Source organism: Lissotriton vulgaris, chromosome 8 (assembly GCF_964263255.1).
Source record: "Lissotriton vulgaris chromosome 8, aLisVul1.2, whole genome shotgun sequence".
Classification (NCBI taxonomy): domain Eukaryota; kingdom Metazoa; phylum Chordata; class Amphibia; order Caudata; family Salamandridae; genus Lissotriton; species Lissotriton vulgaris.
In genome coordinates, this window is record NC_141696.1 from 1,562,511,405 (window position 1) to 1,562,537,951 (window position 26,547).

Sequence of the window (26,547 nt, forward strand, 5' to 3'; positions counted from 1 at the left end):
GTTAAAGGGGGAATAGTGTGAAATGTAATTTAATGTTATTTAAGTAAATATTAATTTTAATGGATCGGTATTTATTAATAATTGTTTTGTCAATTAAATATTAAAGTTATTTTTTGTACAAAAAATATGTAATTGATAAGTATGTTAATTTAACCCCTATGGAGTGGGAATAGTAATTTTTACCCCTACGCTATCCAACGCTTTCCCTACTGTTGCACTCACTGGAGTGGAAATAGTAATTTTTACCCCTACGCTATCCAACGATTTTCCTAGTGTTGCACTCTCTGGAGTGGGAATAGTAATTTTTACCCCTACGCTATCCAACGCTTTCCCTACTTTTTCAATATGTGGAGTAAGTATATATATTCATTTATATTTAGATGTTTAAATAATTTTAAAATGATATGTAATATTTATTATTTTTTAAATATGTTTTAATGTTTATATCTATAATATTTTAAATTATTTGTATTTTTAACTTATTTTTACATTATTATTAAAACATTTAAAAAACAATATTTTTAAATTCTATATTTTTTAACAACAATATTTTTTTTCTCGATATTTTTGTACTTACCTTTATGTAGATAGGACTTCGATATTTTTGATGTCGATATTTCTGTGTCGATATTTTTGTAGGTCCATTTTCTGTCTGTCGATATAATGTCAGATATTCAGAAATGAGATAGTAAACAGTCTCTGTGCCTTGCTCCTGGATATAAATGACCTAGCAAACAGTGTCTGCGCCTTACTTCTCTCACAGGCCACAGGCCTCCATTTTGACCTGGGCCACCTTGGCTGTAAGCAGTTGAACTAGGGAAGCATTCATTGGAGACGTCTGTAAGGGGATTCTTGGGTTTCTGGGCCTGCCTCGTTTTTGGGGTTACGCTGCTAGTCCTGGAAGGTTGTCGTCAGCTAGAAGTGCCGCAGGTTCTGCCTTTATTTATTTATTTCATGCAGTTTTATATATCGCAAACTTTACCCAAAGGTGTCAGAGCGCTTTACCAAAAGACACAAATAAGTTACGAAAGGTACACAAGATAGACTAAACACGCTAACAAGTTACATATATACAGTTACAACGCTAACAAGTTTCACATATACATTGTAAAAAGTAAAGGTGCCAGCGTTAGCTTAATACAGGCATAAAATACATATTTACAAAGTTGACCTCATATGAGTCCCAGTGATGGAGCAAGGATTCGCATGTAACGCGACTTGCTTGAATTCAGTCCTCTCGACATAACGTTAATGTACTAATCAATATTTTTGTATTATTAAAATCGCATTACACAACATCTGAGGGAAGCTTGCATATGTGCTTTTACTAAGGTTAATCCACTTGGAATAATATGGCTGCTGCTACGCAGGATTTCTTACTGCGCATGCGTCTGTCACACTCACGTGACATGACGTATCTTTCGCTTGGAGGGAATTTTTTGCTTCTGCGCACTAGAACTAAGATGGCTGCTCTGTGTTACAGCATGCATGAAGCTTGCACTGCTGCTTTTTGCTAAGTTGTTCGTTCTGCTTAACACTAACGCAATAGTTAAATATAACGTAATGGGAATAGAGTAGAGATAAGTGGTATACAGTGCATTCATTTATTCTTTTTTCTAAAACTGTTTCTTTTCTGCCTTACTATCAGCTCGAGTTTGGGCCTGAAATGTATCTGTGACTCCATTTTGAAATCCACTGCACTCCATATTGAAACCTTTGAGCCTGCGCACCAGAGACTGGAAAACCATCGAGTCATGGCATTGAATGAGTGCCAGCGACAGTCTGGACCAAGATGCGCCTGGGAACCTCACCTCCTGAACTCTACGGAGGAAGCAGAATTTTCATGTGAACTAAATTGTACCCAATATTGGAACATTCATTGTCAGGTGGAATAAAACATACAAGAGAAAATAAAATGATGGGCGGGAATGCTAACATTAATATTCAAAAGAAAAAGTGTCATTTTGGTGTGGTGTGATGACCTCTCCTCATTCTTTTGTCCAATCAAAATTAGGGATCCTTACACTTGCAACATTGGGGAGTTGTACACTGACCTGGAAAATAGTATAACTAGGGTAGGCTTAGCTAGTTAGATTGTCCGACTTGTCCGAATAGCTGACCTGTCACTGACCCAACGCACTCAATAGGTGACCAAGAACAGAGGGCTGCGGAGCACTCACTCAGAAGATTCGCTGACCCAAACGGGGTTCTGGCTGTTAGGTGCAGAGAGGGATTAACGCAGGCGTTGCATCTTTAACTGCGGGTGCTGGTCTTAACCTTTTGGTGGCCCTGTCCTGATCCAATTTGGCTTTTCCTTGCTGACGTCTGCATTTTCGGGGTTCTGTCCTTTGTCCAGCCCGTGGCCAGGGTTTGGTCTTCACACCATTCTAGGTAATTATAAATCTGTGTGGGTTCGTCATTGTATTATTTCCTTCTCTTTACCCTTCCTACCGTTAAAAGTTTGACATATGTTCCCTTTTTTACCCTCCCTATTATTGATATCTTGAGACAGTTTTGATTACGTATTTCTTTTTTCCCTTACCCTGCCTTTTTTTAAATGCCCAAAATCGTTTGATCACATATCATGTTCCTTCTCTTTACCCTCCCTTGCTGATAAATGTTTGAAAACAGTTTAATTCATCTTTTGCATAGTTACATATTGATTCTGATCTTCATAATCCAAAGTCTGTTGGTGTTTAACCTTTGGATCATGACCATTTAAGAAACTTAGATAAAGATTTTAAAACTTCCATAGTCTGTGGTTATTATGTGAGTGCAAATGTTATTTTCCTATTATTCTAACACCCTTGATCCCTTAGGACTTTAGGTACCGACTACAAGGATTGGTAAGTCAATGGTATAGGTCCTAAATGAAATTCATAAATCACTGATTAGAGTAAGCGCACAGGTGACCAGATTAAACTCACGAGTATAATTTGTGTTGTTTTATGGGCCCAGGTGAGTATGGTAAAACCGAGTCGGGTGACCTGCGCGCTCTATCACCAGGTGGACGTAAGAGTCAAGAAATGGGTTGAATTAATCCAGGAAGTGCCTTTGGACGAGAAGAGTTTTTAAGATCTGTTCTGAAAGTCCAGAAAGAGGCCATGATTCAGAGGGATGGAGGAAGTGAGTTCCAGATTCTAGCTGCATTACCAGAGAAGGATTGAGCCGTGAATCTTTTCCTTTTGAAGGTAGGAGGGTCCAGCAGTAAGTTGTCCGCATTGCGTGAAAGTCTAGAGCCGCCAGAGATTTTTACTTCATTACCCAGGTATCAAGGGAAGGAAGTGTGCGAGGCTTTATGGGTGATACTGATGTGTTTTATCTAGGAACCCGATCAATATTGTGACCTTTTGACCCTATACGGCTATAATCAATAAATATCCCTATAATGGCATAATAATCAGAGCCATATTTCAGTAACTCGCCTCTGCAGTCCATGACACAGCAGAAGCCACTTCCTTAGATTCCTAGATAACACACCGAGTTCTTTCGACATACCAAACCCCCAGCAACCTGGGAAAGCCCCGCTTGCTTTGTTTTGATTAGTAATAGAACTCTAACGAGCACTGTCAGAACGACCAGTTCTTAGTGACATCTTTATTGACGTCTTATGTCCAAAAACTTACGTCAAACTTGGCACCTTTCAGGTATAAATATATCAACGTTGCCTTAAGCAAACACACGGTGGTGGTGAATACTGGAGCAGAGCAGCTGTCCCCTTGCAGAGAGCCCAGCAGATGCAAGAAGCCCACGGACGCTGCCCCTCCTCCTTGACGCGCTGAGAAAGACGCTGTCTTTTCTCCTGCCCAGAAAATCCAGCTCCGGCATTTCCAGACTACCCTTGCGGCTGACTGGGATATCGAGTCCTGAGAGAGAGATACCAGACCTCCTACATTCTATTCCAGAGGTACGGTGCTGACTAAACCCTTAGAGAGAATTCTTGAATCAAACTCTTGGCAAAACCAACTTAACTTAAACTGCTACCTACTTACTCAGGTCAGGTACACCGGGGTAGGCGTAGTTAGTAGCACCAGTTGAGGTCGTTAGCTAATGTATATATGAATGTATATATTTTATTCATTTTAACTATCTTATGGCAAAGAAACCATATCAATGCTTTTACAGTATTATTTCGTAATACTCCTTTTACTGTACGCACTTTTCATAATAACAAGTCTTGCAATTGTGGCAATTCATTTCTCTTGCATGAGAAGGAAGACTGCTCAATAAATAATATCTTTTATTGAAAAACGCCCGTCTCTCTATTCTCTGCACCCTGGTGAAACTAAGAACGCACGTCTGACTGAGTGAAATAGCTGTCTATTGTTTCACACAACTCTAGAGATTGACTCTTATTTCTGAGGAGCAAAGTTGTCATGTTTATGCGGTTGTCGGAAGCTGAATCCCTTCTTGTCTGAGCCAGGGACGCTGATCACTTCCTATTCAGTCAAGAAAGTTTCCAGTGACCTCTGAGCTAGCTGGGGCAAACCTAAATTAAGTCTAACATAGTCAGTAGAGACCTAGGAGACCTCAGTCCTACGTCTACACTGCTGTTTATGTTATTCCAATGCGCAGAGCCTATAGGGAAAATAGGAACTACACTACAATACAGGAGGTCTTGTAAATTGACCCTGCTTCAAGAGCAAGCCAGCGAAAAGAAATCAGTAAGGGTGTGATGTGATCATTTGTTTTTGCCGAATATACGAAACGTGCCGCTGAATGGAGGACGGCTTTTAGAGGGGATAGGTGGGATTTGGGGAGGCCAGCGAGGAGAGAGTTGCAGTCGTCCAATCTGGAAACCACCAAAGATTGGACCAAGGTTTTTAGTTCTTGCTCAGGAGAAAAGCGCCGAACCCCCAGAGAAGGCGCAGTTGGTAGCGTGCATTCCTGGCGATGGTATTGATGTGGGACTGTAGGTTGAACCTTTTTTATAGGACGACGCCTAGAGATTTGGCGCTGTCAGCAATGATAGGCTCGTTGTTGAGACTGTTCATCCAAGATTGGACAGGAGGAGAGAGTGAGGTCGGGAGGAGAACGAACTCTGTTTTGGAAGGATTCAGAGTGAGTTGATAAGTTGACAGCCAGGTTGGGATGGGGTTGAGGGTGTATTCCCTCAGGTAAGGGGTAGCGGTGAGGTGGGTGGATCTCGTGAGGTGTGTAGGGCACAAAGAGAGTGTTGTACCATCCCCTAACTTGTAGAGGGTGTAACCCTCGGCGAGGCTGGCATCTGAGCAGACCACCCCTCCCCCCGCAGGTCCCTCAGCAGTAAAGCAAGCACTGAGATGAGACCAGAAAGGACAGGCGGTCACTGTCGGTTTCACTGCGACCCCCAGTGTGGCCCCAGGGCAAGGAGCCCCTCCGGACATACCTGAGACTCCTAAGCCGATGATGAGCGCGATGACAGCCACGAGGATGATGATGATGGCGATCATGCTGCAAGAGAGAGGGAGAGCGTCACTCCATTGTGCTGTGTGCCTAGAAGTACCCCTGCACCCTCGGACCCCTGCACCCTCGGACCCCTGCACCCATGGACCCCTGCACCTCTGCACCCTCGGACCCCTGCACCCTCGGACCCCTGCAGCCTGACACCCCTGGACCCCTGGATCCCTGCACCCCAGACCCTTGCACCCCTGGGTCCCTGCACCCCTGGATCCCTGCATCCATGCACCCCTGCACCCCCAGAACTCTGAACCCCTACCCCCGGCACCCCTGCAACTCTGCACCCCGGCACCCCTGGACATCTGCACCCCTGGACCCCTGCACCCCTGAACCCCCAGACCTCCGCACCCCTGGACCACTTCACCCCTGCATCCCTGGACCCCTGGATCTCTGCACCCTCGACCCCTGCACCCCGGACCCCTCCACACCTGCACCCCCTGCACCCTTAGTCCCCTCCAGCTTGACACCCCTGGACTCCTGTACCCCTGCACCACAGCACCCCTGCACCCCCGGACCCCTGGATCCCATCATCCATGCACCCTGCACCCCCGGACTTCTGCAACCCTGCCCCTGACATGCCTGGACCCCTGCAACTCTGCACCCTCCGGACCTCTTCACCCCTGGACCCCGGCACCCATGCACCCCCATACCCCTGCACCCTGGCACCCCTGGATCCCTGCACACCTGAACCCCTGCCCCCTGGACATCTGCACCCATGCATCCCTGCACCCCTTGCACCCAAGCACCCCCTGAACCCCTGTATCCATGCACCCCTGGACCCCTGCACCGCTGCACCCCTGAACCCCTTCACCCATGCAACCCTGCACCCCTGCACCCATGCACATCTGCACACATGCACCCCTGCACCCTTGGATCCCTACAGCCTGACACCCCTGGACCACTGGATCGCTGCACCCCTGCACCCCAGACCCCTGCACCCCCGGCCATTTGCACCCCTGGATCCCTGCATCCATGCACCCCTACACCCCCGGACCTCTGCACCCCTATTCCTTGCACCTCGGCACCACTGCGCCCCTGGACCTGTAGTGTGGCTCACTGGTTAGAGGCGGCAGACCCGGGAGCAGAGGATGGCCCGGGACCAGGGTTCGATTCCCGGCGCGGCAGGTTTCTGGACCAGGGTCAGCGGACTCGATAATTCTCTCGCCTCGGTGCCCACTCTGATCAGCGATCACACTCGGCAACTCTGGGCATTAGCTTGCCTCATCTTCACTAACGGCCCCACCAGACCGCCGAGGATGCCTGGTCTCACCCTGGAGATACCCATTAAGGGTCCATCTCTCAGGGAAGCCAGCAAGGGTTTCGCAGCGGTCGAAGCGCCTTGGGACCCTCCGGGTAAGTAGTGCGCTATATAAATGCCTATACATTTACATTTACATTTACATGCACACCGGCACCCCTGGACCTTTGCACCCCTGCACCTCTGCACCCCTGAACCCCGGCACCCATGCACCCTCAAACCTTTGCACCCCTGGACCCCGCAGCCCTGCACCCCTGGTCCCCTGCAACCCCTGCACTCCTGGACCCCTGCACCTCTGCACCCCTGGACTCTGGCAGCCCTGCACCCCTGCACCCCTGGACCCGTGTACCCCGGAAGCTCTGCACCCCTGGTCCCCTGCACCTCTGAACCTCTTGAACCCCTGCACCTTTGCACCTCCGAACACTGCACCCCGAATCTCTGCACCCACAAACACTTCCACCCCAGAACCCCAGTCCCTCCTGAACCCCTGCACTTCTGAACCCCTGTCCCTGCTGAACCCCTGCACCCCTGAACCCCTGCACCCATTAGTCCCCAGACCCCTGCATCTCCTGAACCCCTGTAACCTTGCACCTCCTGAACCCCTGCACCCATTAGTTTCCAGACCCCTGCGTCTCCTGAACCCCTGCACCTCCGCACCACTGAACCCCTGCACCTCCTGAACCCCTGCACCCATTAGTCACCAGACCACTGCATCTCCTGAAACCCTGCTGCTCGGAACACTGATCCCTTGCATCTCTGCACCTGCGAACCCCTGAACCTCTGCACCTCTTGAACCCCTGCACCCATTAGTCCCCAGACCCTTGCATCCATGAAACCCTGCAACCATTAGTCCCCAGACTTCTGCATCCCTGAAACCCTGCACTCATTAGTCCCCTGTCCCCTGCACTTCCGCACCACTGAACCCCTGCACCTCCTGAACCTCTGCACCCATTATTTCCGAGACCACTGCATCTCCTGAACCCCTGCACCTCTGAACCCCTGTACCCCTGCTCCTTTGAACACTGATCCCATGAATCTCTGCACCTGCAAACCCCTGAACCTCTGCACCTCCTGAACCCCTGCACCCATTAGTCCCCAGACCCCTGCATCTCCTGAACCCCTACACCTCTGAACCTCTGAAACCCCTGCACCTTTGCACCCCTTCACCCCTGCACTACGTGAAACCCTGAACCCCTGAAACTCCTGAACCCCTGCACCACCCAGACCCCTGTACCCCTGAAGCCCTGCACCTCCTGAACCAGAGCACTCCCTGACCCCTGCATTGCCAACCCCCTGCACCCCAACCCTTGAACCCCTGCACCCCTGTATCCCTGAACCTTAGCACCGTTAAACCCCTGCACTCCTGGTCCCTGCATCACTGAACCCCTGCACATTGTACCTCTACACGCCTGAACCCCTTGGATCCCTGCAAGGCTGAACCCTTCCAGCCCCGGACCCCTGCACCTCCTGAACCCCGAACCCTGCACCTCCTGAACCCCTGCGATCCTGCACCGCTGCACCCCTGAATCTCTGCACCCGCAAACACCTGCATCCTCAGACCCCTGTTCCCCATGAACCCCTGCACCACCTGAACCCCTGTATCCCTGAATCCCAGGACCCCTGCATCTCCTGAACCCTTGCACCTCTGAACACTTGAACCCCAGCACCTCCTGAACACCCGAAACGTTTGACCTCCTTAACCCGTGTCCCACCCGCACCCCTGCACCCCCGCACCCCCAAAACCTCCCAAACACCTGCACCTTTTGAACCCCAGCACCTCCTGAACACTTGCACCCCGAGACACTGCACCCCTGAACCCGTGCACTCCTGCACCCCGAACCTCTGAACCAGTACACCCTCGGAGCCTCGCACCCATTGAGCACTGTACCCCTGGACCCCTCACTCCTGAACCCCAGCGATGCAGAACCCCCTCACCCGTGCACACCTGAACCCCTGTACCCTTGAACCCCTGAACCACTGAACCTCTGCACCCCTGAACCCCAATACCACTGAACCCCCTCTGCACCCCTGGATCCATGTCCCCTCAAACCCCTGAACTCCTGCACCCTCGAACACCTACAACCCGAACCCCTGCATTGCTGAACCCCTGTACCGTGACCCTGAACCCCTGCATTGCCAAACCCCTGAACCCCTGGGCCCGCTGAACCCCTGCACCCCACTCCCTGCACTTCTGGACCCCTCCACCCTCAAACATGTGCACCTTGGACACCTGCTTCTCCTGAATACCTGCACCCCCAAACGTTTTCACCCCTGTACTCCACACCCCTCGATCTTTGCAGTCAGAACTCCTGCAGCATTGAACCCCTGCACCACTGAAACCCTGCACCTCCATAACCCTGCACCTCCGAACCCCTGCATCCCCAGACCCCTGAACGCTAGCACTGCTGAACCCTTGCACCCCCAACCCGCTGCACCTCCTAAACCCCTGCATGCCCTGGCCCCTGCACCCCAGAACCCAACACCCCACCTGTCCAAAATACAAGCTTCCGTCCAGATTTGAAGGTGAATGAACGATAGCAAAGGAAGGAGTGAGCAGGGGGGTCAGTGCAGAGGGGTAAGTGACACTGAGAGTCCGGGCCTGCAGTGCCAGGTAAGTGGGGCAGGATGCTCTGGGCCCAGTGCCCGCCCGGCCTACAGCGACCGCATTTTAAACAAGCTCTTGCAAAGCAACAGGTGAATGTGATTGTTTTTGTGCAGGAGGGCTTCCCTGCACGCAGCCGCCCTTGACCATGGTGCAAAGACGGCTTCATTGGCGCACCGCTGCTCATTGTGCGCCGGTGCTGGGGAAAAGGACAGAAATGCGCCGTATCTAAGAGATATGGGGGCAGATTAACAAGCGGTTGCAAGATAAACGTGTAAGTTCAAATCGTTTTCAATCACATTTTATTTCCATGATTAAAGTTTCATTTGCATCATGATCAACAGATTTCTTGATATCAAATTCCCAAGTACTTCAAAATACCCAATGCATTTCAAGTCAAAGTGAGGACCCTTCGTCAGGGATCTGTGAAAGAATAACACAGGACCAACATCAATACTCGCTACCAGACATAATACAACCCTCTCTGTATTATTTAGCATCAAGATCTTTGGTGTTTCACGGTTTTCACATATTTGTGTATTATCATTCCGAGGCACTGGGTGTAACCTATTTCATGCACTACCACTTTTCCTCTCACGCACGTTGTAGTTTTTGCTTGATGCTAAATAATACAGAGAGTGTTGTATTATGTCTGGTAGTGAGTATTGATTTTGGTCCTGTGTTATTCTTTCACAGATCCCTGACGAAGGGTCCTCACATTGGGTATTTTGAAGTACTTGGGAATTTGATATCAAGAAATCTGTTGATCATGATGCCAATGAAACTTTAATCATGTAAATAAAATGTGATTGAAAACGATTTGAACTTACACGTTTATCTTGTAACCATATGAATAAATTGATGAGAAACCCTCCAGGCTTCTAGTATATCGCGCGCACATCCTTGCGTGAAGAGACTCTTCTCACTCCACGTTCACATTCTTGAAGGCGCGGTATGACTGCGTGTGTCGGAAGTAGCGCCAACCCTAAGGCTGTTTAACTCAATTGAGCATTTAAATCAGAATAATTAGAGTGCACGGGGACAACACAGATTCGGCAGATTTACAAGCCCCGTGCGCCATTTTTGCTTCACTTTTAACATGGGAAAAGTGACGCAAAAGTGGCGCAAGGGGCTTGTAAATCTGCCCCCATGGCCCCATTCCTGCCCTCTTGCCCTCTGCGCTGCCGCGCAGCAAAAACACAAAAGCATAATTGAGGCCTCTATAGTGCCTGGCAACGGGCGAGGGGGTTCTGCAATTCTCTTCTTACTGGCCCCCCCAAATCTCACCTGTCTCCACTTAAGTCTGTCTTCCATTCAGCAGCTCGTTTCATCTATGGGGCCAAAAGAAGCGATCACATCACACCGATGTTATCCACCCTCCGCTGGCTTCCCTTCGAGGCTAGAGCTATCTACAAGACCGCTTGTATCACCCACAAAGCCTTGCACTCCTCCTCTCCCCGCTACCTGGCGAATAAACTGAAACTCTCTGGAGGCTCTAGACCTTCACGCAATGCCGAGAATCTACTGCTTGAGCCTCCCACTTTCAAGAAGGAAAGATCGATGGCCCAATCCTTTTCAGGCAACGCAGTGAGAATCTGGAACTCATTCCCGCCTCAGCTCCGGACCACAGCCTCCTCCCAGGCCTTCAAAAGGGACCTCAAAGTTCTCCTCCTCCAGAGACACCTCCAAAAGTAATTCACGTCCTCTTGCTATTTGGAGGAAGACTCCCCACTACTGATATTTTCTACTTTCCATGACCACAGGAGTGCCTTCCCAGTGTTTTCCTGTGGTGGGAGTGTCTGCCTTTTTGCAGTATTCTCCATGTACTTGTGTTCGGTGCCCTTTTGTAACATGCACACTACACTTTGCCCATGTAACACACGGTTGCTTCCTCTCACATGTTTTTACCTTTGATACTTGCACAAGGGCCACCTTGCCTACGTAACGCTTGTTCGTGTGCCTAGCATTTATTGCAGTATTATACCTCAAATTATACTCTGTTTTCTCTTATAACTGCACACTTGTCACTTTTCCTCTTGTGCACTTTTGACTACCTCATGTATTTTTGGTTGCTCACAATTTTTACTACTACCTCAAGTATTTTGTTTGCTCACAATTATCACTATTACCTTTACTACCTCAAGTATTTTATTTGCTCACAATTGTCATTATTACCTTTACTACCTCATGTATTTTTGGTTGCTCACAATTTTTACTACCTCAAGTATTTTGTTTGCTCACAATTGTCACTATTACCTCATGTAAGTAACGTATGTTTTAGTAATCTGCTCTTTTGCAATGTTTCTCATTATGTTTCATTTCTGTTCCGAATGTGAAGCGCTCTGACGCCTTCGGGTAAAGTCCGCGCTATATACAAACGCATAAATAAAATAAATAAACTAAATAACAGAGACACGCCGCTATGTAACGGCCGGCCGGGTAAATAGCACTGGAGAGTTTCACTGATAAACAGATACAAGCAGGTTGAGTAGTTAACTAGTGGTGGCTCAGAAATTCGGCAGTATTTGGCAGTTGGTTGAACAGCATGAAGAATACACTATTGATCCGGGAGTTGATACCTTGCAGCGCATCTGCAGTGTGTGTCCGGCCGCCGGTCAAACAGCAAAGACGCGCCTCCCTTCCTGTCAGTCATGGGGGGGGGGGGGGGATCCTTGTCACGGCCTCCTGCTCCATTAATACACGTTCTCTGCTGTTTAGACACTGCAGGCCGCATGAAAAGCAAGGGCGGCTCGCTGTTTTTCGGGGGGGGGGGGGGGGGGGGGGCTGGGCCGGGAGCTCGGCTCTCTTGCTGCCCCTTATGGACAGACGTGTTGCTGTGCGCCTGGCTGCCGGTTCAACAGTGCTGACCCCGGCTGTTTGTCCGGCCCTGGCAGGTCTGTGCCCCCACTTCTTTATTTGCTGTTTGTCCGGCCCTGGCAGGTCTGTGCCCCCCCCCCTACACCTTCCCCCCCCACCCTCCTCGATCTCAGCTGTTTGTCCGGCCCTGGGAGAACCACTGGCAGGCCTGTGGCCTCCGTTCGACCTTTGTCTCAGACACGCGCCACTAGCCCTGAAGATTAGATGTGACACATTGACACTTTGCAGGAGTGCCTGTCAGTGACCCGGTCAGAGAGGCCCTGAAAGAGATGAAACTGGAACATATAGCAAAGCTGGTCCGAACAGGGGCCCCCAAACCATATTGGCTCGGGCCCCCAAAATCCCTAAGATGCCCCCGATGGGTTTATTGTGCTCTCAGCGCAGGGTATCCTCGCTGCGGCTGAACCGCCCTTCTAAGCCCCGCCCCCTCCGCCGCACTCCCATACCCCCCCTGAACGCCGCACATACTCTGCATTCCGACACGTGTCACTGACGATGGATGACGCCCCGGCTCTTTGTTCTCATTGCATTTGTTATATTCTCTTCTTTTCAGCTCCCAGCGCCTCGAAACCTGTCGGGCGGGCCCGGGGAGCTCCCCCGGTCCGTGCCCTGCACTGTATGTGCACACGTCACGGCCGTGCCTTGCAGGGAGGCGTCCTCTGGAGCAAGGCCAAGCTTTGTGCACTGAGGGACTTAACAGCACGAGTAGAGTCATGAGCGGCCCCCCCCCCCCCCCCCAAGGCCCTCCTCGCCCCCCCTCCCCCCGCACCAGGGAGACAAGCTATGAAACAAAAACACATCGGTGGACAGCAGCGACCCGAGGATAGGGGCTGCTGCAAGCAAGGATATTGGCCCCTCTGACTGCTGCGGGGGTAGTAAAGTCCAACAACTATCAGGGCTCAATGGCCCCCGGTGCCACTGCACCTGCTGCACCCATGGAGTTGGGCACTGGACTTGCACCACGTGATCTATGTTCACTTCCGGTGCAGCTGAGCTGAGAACGTCCCTCGGCCCCATAACCTTTATAAAGCATCGCCTGTCGAGCTCATGCAGGGAGGGGTTCACTGTCCAAGAGACAGGAAATGGGCAGTGTTTTTATTAGTCGCTGCTGACATCTGCTGTGAGCAGCAGGTTAGAAAGTCAAATCTCAACTAGACCCTTTACCCGTGTGACGTCAAGAACCGAGGTGCCCTTAAACTGAGTAGTATTAGAGCTTCTTACTAACTATCGTAAAATCACAGATGTCCCACCCTCTCAAGACCCCAGCAACAGACTCGGCACCTTCATCATCCACCACAAGATCAAGACAATCTACGACAACTTCGGCAACCACGACCTCCCCACCGCACCAGCATCCTCCTAAACCGACACCAACACGAAAGACCCGACTGCCACTCACCACGAACGACCGCCTAAAGACCTTTAAAAGCATCCACTCTGGGTCACCATCGGACCCCTGCCCACACCACATCTTCCACAGAGCTACCCGAGCTACGCCGAACCATCAACTACTCCCTCAAGACCGACTCTTTCCCCAACGACTGGAAACACGCTGAAATCAGCCCACTCCTGAAGAAACCCTCCGTGGATGCGACAGACCGTAAGAACTTCAGACCCATCTCCCTGCCCCCCCTCTTAGCCAAAGTCATTGAAAAAGCCATCAACAACCAACTAGCCAACTTCATGGAAATAAACAACATCCTGGACAACCTCCAACCAGTTTCCGAAGCAAACCCAGCACTGAGACCGCCCTCCTCGCCTCCCCCAACGACATCCACTCCTTCTTTGTCCAGGGCAAAACTGAGGCCCTCATCCTCCTTGACCTCTCGGCCTCCCACGGCACCTGATTCACTAGACTCCAAGACGCCAGCTTCTGCGACAAGGCCTTCAACTGTATCCGATCCTTCCTCACAGGCAGTACGCAATTGGTCCGACTTCCACCATACCTCTCGTAACCGACAGAGACCAAATGCGGAGTGTCCCAGGGCTCCTCTCTCAGCCCCACCCACTTCAATGTCTACATGGCCCAGCGCAACCATCGTCAGGAACCACAGACTCAACATCGTCTCCTATGACGACGACACACAGCTGATCCTCTCCCTCAACAACAAACCCAATCTCACCAGGCACAAGTTCCAAGAAGGGATGAAAGCCGTTGCCACCTGGATGAAAAACAGTTGCCTTAAGCTGAACTCAGACAAGACTGAAGTTGTCATCCTGGAATCCACACCCTCCGCATTGAACAATACCTGTTGGGCCTCTGCGTTAGGAACTCCTCCTACCCCGACCGACCACACACGAAACCTCAGCATCATACTAGAGGCATCGCTCTCTATGGACCACCAGATCAACTCAGTATCCTCGACCTGTTTCAATACCCTCCACCTGCCGTGAAAAACCTTCAGATGGATCCCCACCGAATCCAGAAAGACCGTCATTCACACGCTCATCAGCAGCAGACTCGACAACGGCAATTAACTCTACTCCAGCGTTACCCAGAAAAACCTCCACAAGCTCCAGAATGTCCAGAACGCCACAGCCAGACTGGTCCTCGACCTCCCCCGGCACAGCCACATCACTCAACACCTCCGCGAACTCCACTGGCTCCTACTAGACAGAAGAATAATCTTTAAACTCCTCACCCTCCCTTACAAGGCCCTCTACAATGCTAGACCAGAATACCTGATCAGCCGCATCTCCTTCCACGCACCCAAAAGACACCTCTGCTCTGCCCAGCTCGACCTGGCCACTGTCCCACGGATCCACACGACCGGAACTGGAGGAAAGTCCTTCTCCTTCCTCGCTTCCAAGAGCTGGAACACCCTGGCCCTCCACCTCAGACTATCTTCCACACTACCCCAGTTAAGGGAGGACCTCAATTCTTGGCTCTTCGAATGACCCCAGCACTTAGACGGATTTGCTCTCCGCGGCGTTCAACACGGTCTGCCACCACCAGGCCCGGACTGGCCGTTGCGGGCACCGGGCAATCCCCCGGTCGGCCGCATGGGTGGGGGCCGGTTTTGGGCCCCAGGGGGCCGTTTTTGTTACAGGGCCGTTTTTTGCAGCATAGCTGCAAAAACGGCCCTGTAACAAAATCGGCCGAAAACCGGCCTTGGCAATGAGCACGGTCGCACACCCAAATCCCCCCGGAGAGGGAGGAGGGGCCAGGCGAGCACTTTGCCAGGGCCGGTTTCGGTTCCCAGTCCGGCCCTGGCCACCGCACCCTATTGCAGCGCCTCAGCAACATCGGAATCCAGGAGAAGGCACTGGAGTGGATCATCTCCTTCCTCGCCGGAAGAACCCAGAGAGTCCGCCTCCCCCGTTCAGATCAGAGGCCACCAAAGTCATGTGCAGCGTACCACAAGGATCATCGCTCAGCCCCACTCTGTTCAACATCTACATGAGCCCCCTCGCGGCCATCGCACGCCAACACAACCTCAACATCATCTCCTACGCCGACACCCAGCTGATCCTCTCCCTCACCAACGACCCAGCAACCGCCAGAACCAACCTACACGAAGGGATGAAAGACGTAGCTGAGTGGATGATGAACAGCCGCATGAAATTGAACTCAGATAAGATGGAAGTCCACATCCAGGGATCATCACCCTCCACCTGAGACGACTCCTGGTGGCCCCCTGCCCTGGGCAGCGCTCCCAAACCAACGGACCACGCACGCAACCTGGGCTTCATCCTGGACTCCTCCCTCTCGATGACCAGACAAGTCAACGCCGTCTCCTCGTCCTGCTTCAACATCCTACGCATGCTACGGAAGATCTTCCGGTGGATCCCCACCGAAAGCAGGAAGACCGTCACCCAGACGCTCGTCACCAGCCGGCTGGACTACGGGAACTCCCTCTACGCCGTAACCACAGCCAAACTTCAGAAGAGACTTCAGCGCATCCAGAACGCCTCAGCACGACTCATCCTGGACATCCCCCGACACAGCCACATCGCCGGACACCTGAGAGACCTGCACTGGCTCCCCGTCAGCAAGAGAATCACGTTCCGACTCCTCACCCACGCACACAAAGCCCTACACAACCAAGGCCCCAGATACCTCAACGACCGCCTGACCTTCTACACTCCAACCCGCCAGCTACGATCGACCAGCCACGCCCTCGCCGTTCCCCGCATCCAAAGAGCCAAAACTGGAGGAACATCCTTCTCCTACCTGGCGGCCAATTCCCTTTACCAACCCTTGATGGATTGATTGATAAACAGTAAAGGCATTAAGCTCTATAAAAAAAACGATTAGCAAAGTCCGTAGGTCCGGACCATGAAACCTATTGGCTTTGCTAATGCTTTTTCATCTCGTGGTAGCTGCTACAGCATGCGCACATCCGCATCTGTGGCCATCTTGGAACAGGTTTTGTAAAAATATTATAAATGCATTAAACAATGACTGCTGTTGAAGCGTGTGGATCTACAGTGGCCATCTTTGAATACATTTTGTTTCTTTTGACAATTCACATTCAAAGAGAATAACCTTGTATGCACCTGCATCTACCATCTCTCAATGTTTTATTTTTTTATTTTAATAAATCCCATTCAAAGATGGCTGCTGTTGTTTTTTTAAATACTATAAATCCATTGAGAGACGCTAGCTGTCTGCGTGTGTGAAGGCTCACATGTGGGTGGCCATCTTAGCCTGGACAAATAAATCTTAAGATGGCTAACCACGGATAATGTGACGGACAGTTAAAAATGAACAAGGGGACTGGAGTGGTACGAGAACGCTGGATTGGAAGAGGGAAAGAAGGGGGGGGGGAGAAAAGGCCAATGAGGGATGAGCGAAAGGAAGTATAATAATAGCCCCTCTCAAGCACTGCAAAGCATAGCCTGACCCAAAGCCATATCTAAGTATAAGTAATGGAGTGGAAAAAAAGGTCTCAGAATCTGGCTTCCGTTCCCCGTGTTACAAGAGCCAGAGCTGGAGGACGTTCCTTTCGTGCTAAGGCCCTGCCCTCTGCAACGCAGGCCTTCTGTCTATTAGGAGTGTCCAGAAGCACTCGTCCTTCAGGAAGATTCTCAGGACATGGCTGCTCTCGCCTTAGTTGTTCCTGCAGCTCTCTGCCGTAGGTCGATTCTGGCAGTTCGCTCTCTTTTGGGATTAGTGCTAGGATACGCCGTCGCTGGGGCAGACATGCGCTTTACAAATTGTTTAACATAACATAACAGGTCCCCAACATCTAAAGCTGCCTGTAGCCGACTACATTAATCCCTGGTCTAAATGTTTCCTCACAGTCGGCCATGTCTGTTAGACCGTTGTGAGATCTGCTGGACTCCGCTGTGACTCTCAAATATGAGCTCATCGCGAGCTGGAAAGAAGATATTGGAATTTTCCCAGATCCTACAATGGTTTTGGTGGTTCTGGCACTCATAGTACCCTATCATTTCCACTCTTTGCCAGCTGGAATGAGGGGACCCCTAGCCCAAGACTACTTGTGGCCAGCCGCGGCCAGTGGTGCAGGGGGGCATGGTGGGGGGAGTTGACAGATGGCGACAAGGCAAGATAAAATAACTCTTACCTGCACCGGCCGCAGCTGCTTGGGGCCCCTCTTTCTTGCCTCCATTTTCATTGAATGAGTTGATGTCATCTAGAACTGACTCTTGAGGGCCATCATATAGCAGAGAGATCAGAGAAGGACTTTGGAGTCACTCGACTATTCTACCTGCGCAAAACGGATGCACTCGTGGCTGAGGCTTTCGGATCAGGCTGGAAGAGATGCTGCAGACCGATGCCATGGAGAAGGAGAGGTCAGAGATGATCCTTTGGAGTCACTCCACTGTTCTACCTGCAGGAGGCAGATCCACGAGTGACTGATACTTTCGTGTCAGGGCCGAGGAGATGCTGCAGACCGATGCTATGGAGAAGGAGAGGTCAGGTGCTTACCAGTGGAACCGATGCATCAATTCTTCTGAGCAGAGCATCCTAAGGGCCATCCTCAAACAGTACCTATGCATCGCCGCTGCTGCGTGCATTGGGCCTGGCCATCACCCGTGGGATCTTGCATCTTCTGAACTGATGCATCGGAGTTGCAAATCTCTGACGCAGGTCCTTGCACCCTCGCCGATGGCTTCTCGATGACGGCACCAGCCTCTTGATCTCAGTCTCGCAGCTCATCAGAACCAATGCCTCGGGTGTGTGCTGCATCCTTGAAGCACAGACTCCGCATCGCAAGCTCTGTTGACGGGATCAATGATGACGATGTTAAAGGACCTCGTACTGTAGCCTTGGCGCTTCTTGGAAGTGATACATTGCTTCGACTGCACAACATTTTTTCACATCAGATCCCTCTGCAACCAGGATCGAGGGTACTTTGTTCAGCGGGCCTAACCTGGTCCTGTAGGCGGCCGGCGCTCTATCGTGGTCGGCCCTTACTTGTGACTTTGTCCCAGACCAGGTATCCCTTGTTGACACTTTGTGCTTTTGGTGCTCTTTTACCCTAAACTTAGAAATTCAATATTTCTAGTTTCCCTGTTGGGATTTTTGTCATTTTGCTTTTGTTTTATCGATTAAAATATACTCTATTTTCTTGAACCTGCTGTGGGATGCTTTTTGTTTGGTGTTTTCACTGGTTTTACTGCTTGAATTGTTGCACACATACTTTACACATTGCCTCTAAGGTTCGCCTGACTGCTCTGTGCCTAGCTACCAGAGGGTGAGCACAGGTTAATTTAGGGTTGGCCTGCTGTTAGACCTGGCACCTTGGCATGGGTCTCCCTTCCATTTTTTTGCTGATGTGCCTCATGTGTTTTGCTGGTGTTAGCTGCTCAGGGCACTGTGCCACTGCCAATCAGTGCCACAGTGCAAGTGCTCCCTATGAAAAGTGTATATGTGATTGGTTTCCATGATTGTCTTATTTGGTTTACTGTCAGACTCCAGTAAAGTGCACCAGGAGTCCCAGGGCTTGTAAATCCAAATGCTGCTAGTGGGCCTGCAGCGCTGGTTGTGCCACCCACAGAAGCAGCCTTGTAAAATGTGTCTAGGGTCTGTCTGCTACTGTCATGCTGGCTGGGCAAGTGCACACACTTGCCAGGCCATAAAACTCCCCTTTATTTCATGTGAGTCACACCTATGGTAGGCGCAAGGGCAGGGTGCATTGTAAGCATAAGGTAGGACAAGCCCTGATGTGTGTGGCTTGTCCTAATAGTGAATTACAGCCATGTTCGTTTTTCACTATTGGAAAGCTACCTGTTCTCATAGGCCAGAATGGGTTGATGGAATCATTACACTCTATAATCCCAGCAGGCTCAGGGAACATGGTAGAAAGTCAAATTTGGTATGCCTGAACTCAGCATAATAAAACACATCTTTTAATAAAGTTTATTTTAATATCCTGTGTTTGCAAACACCACTTTTAGAAAGCGGTTGTTTGCTTGCCTAACCATTTCAGCCCGCCTCTGCTAGGATGTGTATCTGCTGTCTGGTTTGTGTGAGTGACAGGGCTGGGGAATTCCAGGAGACAGTCTGGGCTGCCAGGTGGTGAATAGAGAGATTACAACAGGATGGGTGGGAGGAGTGCCCCTTGACTCTGAATAGGGCTGTGCTCTGCCACCTCAATGCTGGCTCCACCTCCGGCAGAGCGTCTGATATTTCTGCCCCGCACACTGAAAGAACAAGCATTGGAAATGCAATAGGTCTCGCACCATTAGAGTTAGTGCTTTTAGAATTGTTTATGGGTTTTTCTTGTAAATGTTTAGCATTTTTGTTTCCTGTAGCCAATGCTAAAGTATTACAAATAAAAAAAGCCATAAACATTTCTAAAAGCTCTAACTGAAATGGTCTGAGAACTATTGCACTGTGTGAGGGTGAGGGTGAGTGAGGGTGAGGGTGAGTGAGGGTGAGGGTGGGTGAGTGAGGGTGAGTGAGGGTGAGTGAGGGTGGGTGAGGGGTTGAGGGTGAGGGGTTGAGGGTGAGTGAGAGTGAGGGTGAGTGAGGGTGAGTGAGAGTGAGGGTGAGTGAGGGTGAGTGAGGTTGAGGGTGAGGTGTTGAGGGTGAGTGAGGGTGAGGGTGAGTGAGGGTGAGTGAGGTGTTGAGGGTGAGTGAGGGTGAGGGTGAGTGAGGGTGAGGGGTTTTGGGTGAGTGAGGGTGAGGGGGAGTAGTTGAGGCTGAGTGAGGGTGAGTGAGAGTGAGGGTGAGTGAGGGGTTGAGGGTGATGTATGTTTGCCACCAAACTCCCCAGGCCACTAACGCTCGGACGTCCCATGCAGCTTAAATGGTGCAAAGTGAGTTTACAAGTGCACAAGGCCAAGGTATTATGGGGCTTATTTAGAAGCCCCTTGCGCTGCCGGTGGGTCTCTTGTAATGTGGGGAAAGGTGACGAACCGGCGGCGCAAGAGGCTTGCACATAAGCCCCCCATGTATGTAATACATTCATCCCAGAATGCGTGTGCTCAAACACCAGCATAGCAAAAGCAGAACTGTAGAGGGAAGAGAGGGGAGGGGGGAGGAGAAATGCGACACAGCGGGAAGGGGAGGGGGCGGAGCGGGTTAAATTAAACAAACAAGACGGACGGAGGAGAGGGGAGGGGGGAGGAGAAATGCGACACGGCGGGAAGGGGAGGGGGCGGACGCCGGAGGGTGGTCCGTGGAGAATTTGGAGATGTTCTTGTTCTGCGTACAGTGTTGTGGACGCGCAAATATCAGTAACTGCAAAAAATAATAGTTGCTACTTGCAAAATGCTTTAACACTATGCTCAAGAAAACATACTGTAGCACTAGTCAATAAATGTAAAGGTAAATAAGAGTTGTTCCCGCCATATTTCATCAAGGGGTCTGATGCTACCTACCTGGACACCGTGTTTCATACACCTTCAGTGAATTGACATCAGATGTTTAAGCCTGAAATAGGACTGTTCCTAGAGTCCACATCAAAAGAGAGTAACAAAATGACATCATCGCGCAGAGACGTGTGTAACCCCATTGATCCAATCCGAAGCAGTAACTAGACCTCTCACTGCTGGTGGTAGACTGTGACGGGATACTATATTGTATTGACCTTCTGGTAATTCAAGTATGATTATGAGTATGCACATTATTTTGTGAACAAGGTCTAGTTTGTGATTTCTAGTTAGACAGGAAAAAGGATGCATAAAAAACATTGGTGATCGTCTAATAACCAGTAAGCAACAAAATGGTTTTTGATTTGAAATTTTACGCACTTTTTGTAATTTAAATATTTTTAATGGATTTTGTACATAGAAAAAATGACAGAACACAAGTATCAGTATTTACATTGCCCCTTAGAAGAGGCTAACATAGCTAGCTGTATCCTGTAAATAACAGTGGGCGTAGGCTGTCCAAATAATAGAATACTGGAGGGAGCAGGGAAAATTCAATATCTCTCGTAAGCAATTTTCCCTCAAGGTAGTCTGATGTAGTTTGGTTAAGAAGCTGAAGAGAATACAACAATACGCTGAACAGTGAGTGGGGAAGTAAACAGCCGGAAATACGTGAATTGCTCACGGCAGCAGCGGCGGTGTTGTTTTTGGCATATGCTGCGCTGCGGGAACGTGTCGGGCGTTATTTCTTGTGAGAATATAATGTACATGTGTCAGAAGCGGGAGCAGAGGGAGTGGGAAGATGGAGAGACGATAGGGTGTGGGCAGAGAGAGCAGCGGTAAGAGCAGGAATGGGGGGGGGGGGAGTAGGGAGCAGCTGAGAGGAGGAAAGGGAAAGGGGCCAGAGAGGCGCTGCCAGTGGAGCCAGCAGAGAAATTTAGAGATCGGGGAAAGGGAATTTACACAAAACCTGACCAGAAGGTGTGGAGAAGTGAAGAAAGGGAGCGAGCATTGGGAAGTAAAACAGAAAGGGGTAGAGTTGTACCAAGAGTGGAAACAAAGGAAACGGGGATGAGAGACGGGTAGGGAGAGGCGGCGGGAAGGGGAGGGGGCGGAGCGGGTTAAATTAAACAAACGAGACGGAGGGAAGAGAGGGGAGGGGGGAGGAGAAATGCGACACGGCGGGAAGGGGAGGGGGCGGAGCGGGTTAAATTAAACAAACAAGACGGACGTAGGAGAGGGGAGGGGGGAAGAGAAATGCGACACGGCGGGAAGGGGAGGGGGCGGAGCGGGTAAAACAAGACGGACGTGCACGCGCTTTTAAGCTCAATGCGCATGCGCATTGAGCTTAAAAGTCACGGGCACTGCAAGGAATCGCCACGATTCCTTGCAAGTTGGGGAAAGAGTGGATAAGTCCCAATACTCTCGCTTGATCGATGCGCATGCGCATCGACAGGCGAGACCTAAAAACCAGAGTCACCAAAACAAAGTACTCAGGAACTGGACTGGATTAGGCAAAGGCCCCCCTGGCCTGAAAGAACAAAGGATTTTGGGTATAAGAGTAGGAGCCCTGCTCCTAGGAAATCAGATCCTGTTTACGCCAAGAAGAACCTCTGCCCAACGCGAAGGACCTGGGAAAGCTGCATGGAGGAGTACTGTCTCTGACCCGGGAGACTGGCCTGTGGTGGGTGCCTTGCTGCAAGAAGGAGAGGGAAAAGACTGAAGTGACTTTGTTCTACTTGTGCTTTTTGAAACGATCTCCAAGGGCCTGGAAGCGAGCTGGCCCCCTGAACGGAGTCCCAGGAACATTGGACTCCTCTTTCCCTCACCACTAGCTGGACCTTGCCAGAACCTGTCCTGCCGCTGGAGTTGCGACCTCAGTGCAACCCGTAATCCTACCCGTTCTCAAGCCCGTGCCTGGCCGTCCTGCCCCGTGTATTGCCGCTCATCGCTTTGAGCCGCAGTTCGCACCGTTGCTCTGGGCCGCACGCCGCTTCACCCCCCACTTCCTGTGAGCCACACTGTTTGACCCCCGCTCTACGCCACGCCCCCTCAGGTGCCGCAACACAAGCCTGGAGCTCATCCAAAGGAGGGGCCGCCACTCTCCCAGCCTGCCATCACCGCAACTCGCACGTCCGAGCCGGACGTCCACACAAGAACATAAGGTACTGTGAGAGTCGCACGCCAACTCGTGAGCACCGGACCCGATGGTCCGCAACGTTAATTTAACCCTTTGTCTTTAAAACAAACTGTGCCACAACGATCCGCATTGCCAACGCGGCGCTCACGGGCCTAAGAGACATGCATTCTTTTGAATAATCATTCAGCCTGCATAAAAAGTATTGTGGCCTCATTGAAACGTTATTTGGTCTTGTATTTAAGCCTGCTTGTTAGATATATAAAGAATACTTATTTTTATACCAATCCTAGACTGGTGTCCGTTTGTGGTGGGTCAATTAATTACTGTGTGTGATCATAAATGCTTCACCCATAACGCCCTGAAGTTTAGCCTTGTCTGCTCGCGGCACGCAACCTAGGGGGTGAGCAGGGGTTATTCTGAAGAGGAAGTCCCTTGCCCTGACTAGAGGATAGGGTCCCTGCTTGTCACAAGTGCATACCTGTGCCAACCAGAGACCCCCAAATCTAACACCTGCCTCTTACCCAGACTAGGATTGTGGTTGCTGCTTGACCAGGGCTCTCACCCCAGTCAATCAGTACCCCAATTTCTAGCACCTTTCCATTGCAAATGACATAAGTAATTTACTGACAAATGCATATTTAAAGCAAGGTTATGGTTGAGTTTTAAACGACGATACCCCTGGAGTTCACCAGTTGGGCGCTGTTAGACCTGTCAGCCCTAGGGTGGTCTTTCCCTATTTTTTTCGCCCTGCCTCATTTTTCCCACCCACTTTTTGTTGGCCTTAGGACTCTGGGCACCCTCCCATTGCTAATCAATGCCAGGGGGCAGGTGCTTTCTTCCCCTAACATTGTTGCCACTGACCCCTGCTACTGCAGCGTGGTCTTTTCAGGCGCACTCTAGTGGCCAGGAGCTGGCTGGAACCCTTAAACAATGTTGCAATACCAGCCTGCCATAGCTAGAATGAGGGAAGCTCCTGGAACCTTCCAGAACAAGGGAGGTGACACCAACTGCCACTGCCAACTGACGCTATATAAGGAAAGGGAGGGAAACTTTCTAGTCAGTTGGGGCATCACTGACCTGGGGGACCCACGCAGGAGATTTAGGCGGGAGGGCCTAGTCAGGGACTTATGCCACTAGGAGTGACAGGATTTAGGTGCTGCCTCTTAAGCCGAGTGAGGTATCCTAGACAAGCCCCCTGATCTGGCCCAGCGGTATGGGACCCCAGGGACCATCTTCAGTGACCTGAGGTAACTTGTAAGCTTCCAACTCAATGCCCCCCTCTTCAAGAAACCACCTCATAAGGGCGCAGAACCACCCAAGCACCGAGAAGACTAATTGCCTTTAACCAGAGACTGCTTGGAGATCGACCAGGTACTGGACTGTGCTGCCCTGCGCACTCCCTGTCTCCATCTGGGCCAATCTTGCCCTGCCTGTCTCCTCCTGACTGACTTGCTCTGCTTTCCATCCTGCCTGCATTACTTGCTGCATGACTTGAAAAGTGCTGTAACTTGCCCCCTTTTCCAGCGCTGTGTCAGAGACTGCCTGCCTGACAGGAGCTGCTGTGAATTGCCCCTCAGGCGCTTGACTGCACTCACGCTGATGCCCCGTGTGAGCGCTGACCGAAACGGCCCCCTAGCTCTTTGAGAACTGAGCGCGCTTGCCAGGGTGACTCACCGCTGCGGCCCGGAGCCGTTTGCGCCCTCCGGTAGCGCCTAGGAACCCCCACTGGTGGCCGCGGCGTCAGCGCCAGCATTGCGTCCCGGTCGGCGGCCCCCGTGTGCCAGGAGAGGGCCGCCGGAATTCTCCATGGGCCGCGCTGGGCCGAAGTCAACCGCCTCTCCGTGCCCCGGCGCCCCAGCGGGTCCCTCGACGACATCAAGCCCCCTCGGCGGCCCCCTTATGCCAGGAGAGGGCCGCCGCATCGAGTCCACCAGGCCGCACTAGGCCTGAAGCCTTCCCAGCCTGCAGCACGTGACGGGGGACTCCGGCCTCGTCATCAGCCACGCCCCCACCAAAGACGCGCAGCCATTGGCCGACCACACCGTGCCTTCTGCACTAAAGCCCGGCACCCGGGGAAGCCCCGACTCATCGCGGAGGGGGCCGCGGAGCACAAGAGCCCCCTCCGTTCTGCCCCAAACGCTGGTTCTCCCTCGGCCCTGGCGCCTGTGCTCCACAGCTGTTCCTGCACCGTGCTGGGCAGAGTGAGGCTCTGGGAGGGCTGGAGCCCCTCCCCCCGCCCCAGAGTCTACGCAAGGGCCCCGGAGGGCCGAAAACAACAGGTAACCCCCGGGGAGGAGGGCGGAAGGCCAGACAAGGCCCCGAGTTTGCCCCTCCCCCGGGAAGAACTGGGACTGGGCCCCGTTGGTCCCAATGGCCCTTTCATGACTAGGAGGCCTTGGTTAAACTTAAAGGTTCCTCAATACAGGTTGACTGTGTATGCCTGAATTCAGGCTCATTCTAGATTAACCGTGCATGTCTGAATACCTGCTTTGAGCCTGCCGATTGAGCTGTTAATTATTGCCCTATACTGAATTTCTTGCAGGGGCGGGCTTCTGAGAGCATCTATGGGGAAGTACTATGATACTGCTTGATTTCCCCCTTTGATATTTCGATGAAATGGTTACCTGTATTGAACTGTTGATATTTACAAGATGAAATGTTCATGACTGCTTCCTGAAAGGCCAGTTCATGGTTCATGAAAGTACCCCCTTCTTTTTCCTGCTGAAGAGTTTATTAAAAAAAGGCTGTGTTAATTGATGATTTGCTACTTGTGCTCACATGATAAAAATGCCTTAATGAAATATTCTAGGAAATTTTGATGAATTGATTATCCTGACATGAATTCTATATAAATGATATTGATTTTTAATCAAAAGAACTGGTGTGGTCTCCATTATTGCGCCCACTTATTGCCTCAGTGGATGAGTGTGTTGAGTAGCTACTTTACACGTAAGCCCCTGGCTGCGTTCCTGCTCGAGCTAAGCTACCCCCGGAGAACTGGCGGTCCCAGTTCTTACATTTGGTGGCGAGCGGTGGGATTCAGGACCTGTAGCTACCTAACACCCTCCAATGGGACAGAGTGCGCTGCAATTAATTGGACGCCTATCGTGCCTACGAGCTTACCCAATTGCCCCCCACTGTCTAGCCTGCAGAGTGTGTAGGGACCTGTGTTGACCCAGCATTGTTGCCTACGTCCTAGTATCTTTTTTCCAGGTTATCTGGGTCCCCACCTGACAGAATGGAGTTCCAGCTGGCTGACCTTGATCAGTATACGGTAGCGCAGTTATAGGAGTTTTGTCAGGGGATGGGGGTGCCGGCTGGGCCGAGAGCTGTAAAAGAAGAACTCCGCACCGCCTTGAGGGCATGGGTAAGGGCCCTCCCAGGGGAGAGAGAGGATGAGGAACAGGAGGGACAGGTCACACCAAGGGAGGCGGGCACTCCAGA

The 26,547-nt window shown here is 51.1% G+C and overlaps 1 protein-coding gene across 1 annotated transcript in view; it reads right to left on the bottom strand.

Moving 5' to 3' along the window:
- VTCN1 (V-set domain containing T cell activation inhibitor 1) overlaps nt 1-26,547 on the bottom strand; it is a 210,484-nt gene that overhangs the window by 35,911 nt on the left and 148,026 nt on the right. Inside the window, exon 2 of the mRNA XM_086933554.1 lies at nt 5,369-5,433. Coding sequence (XP_086789680.1) covers nt 5,369-5,433 — 65 coding nt within the window. The remainder of the gene's footprint in view (nt 1-5,368; nt 5,434-26,547) is intronic.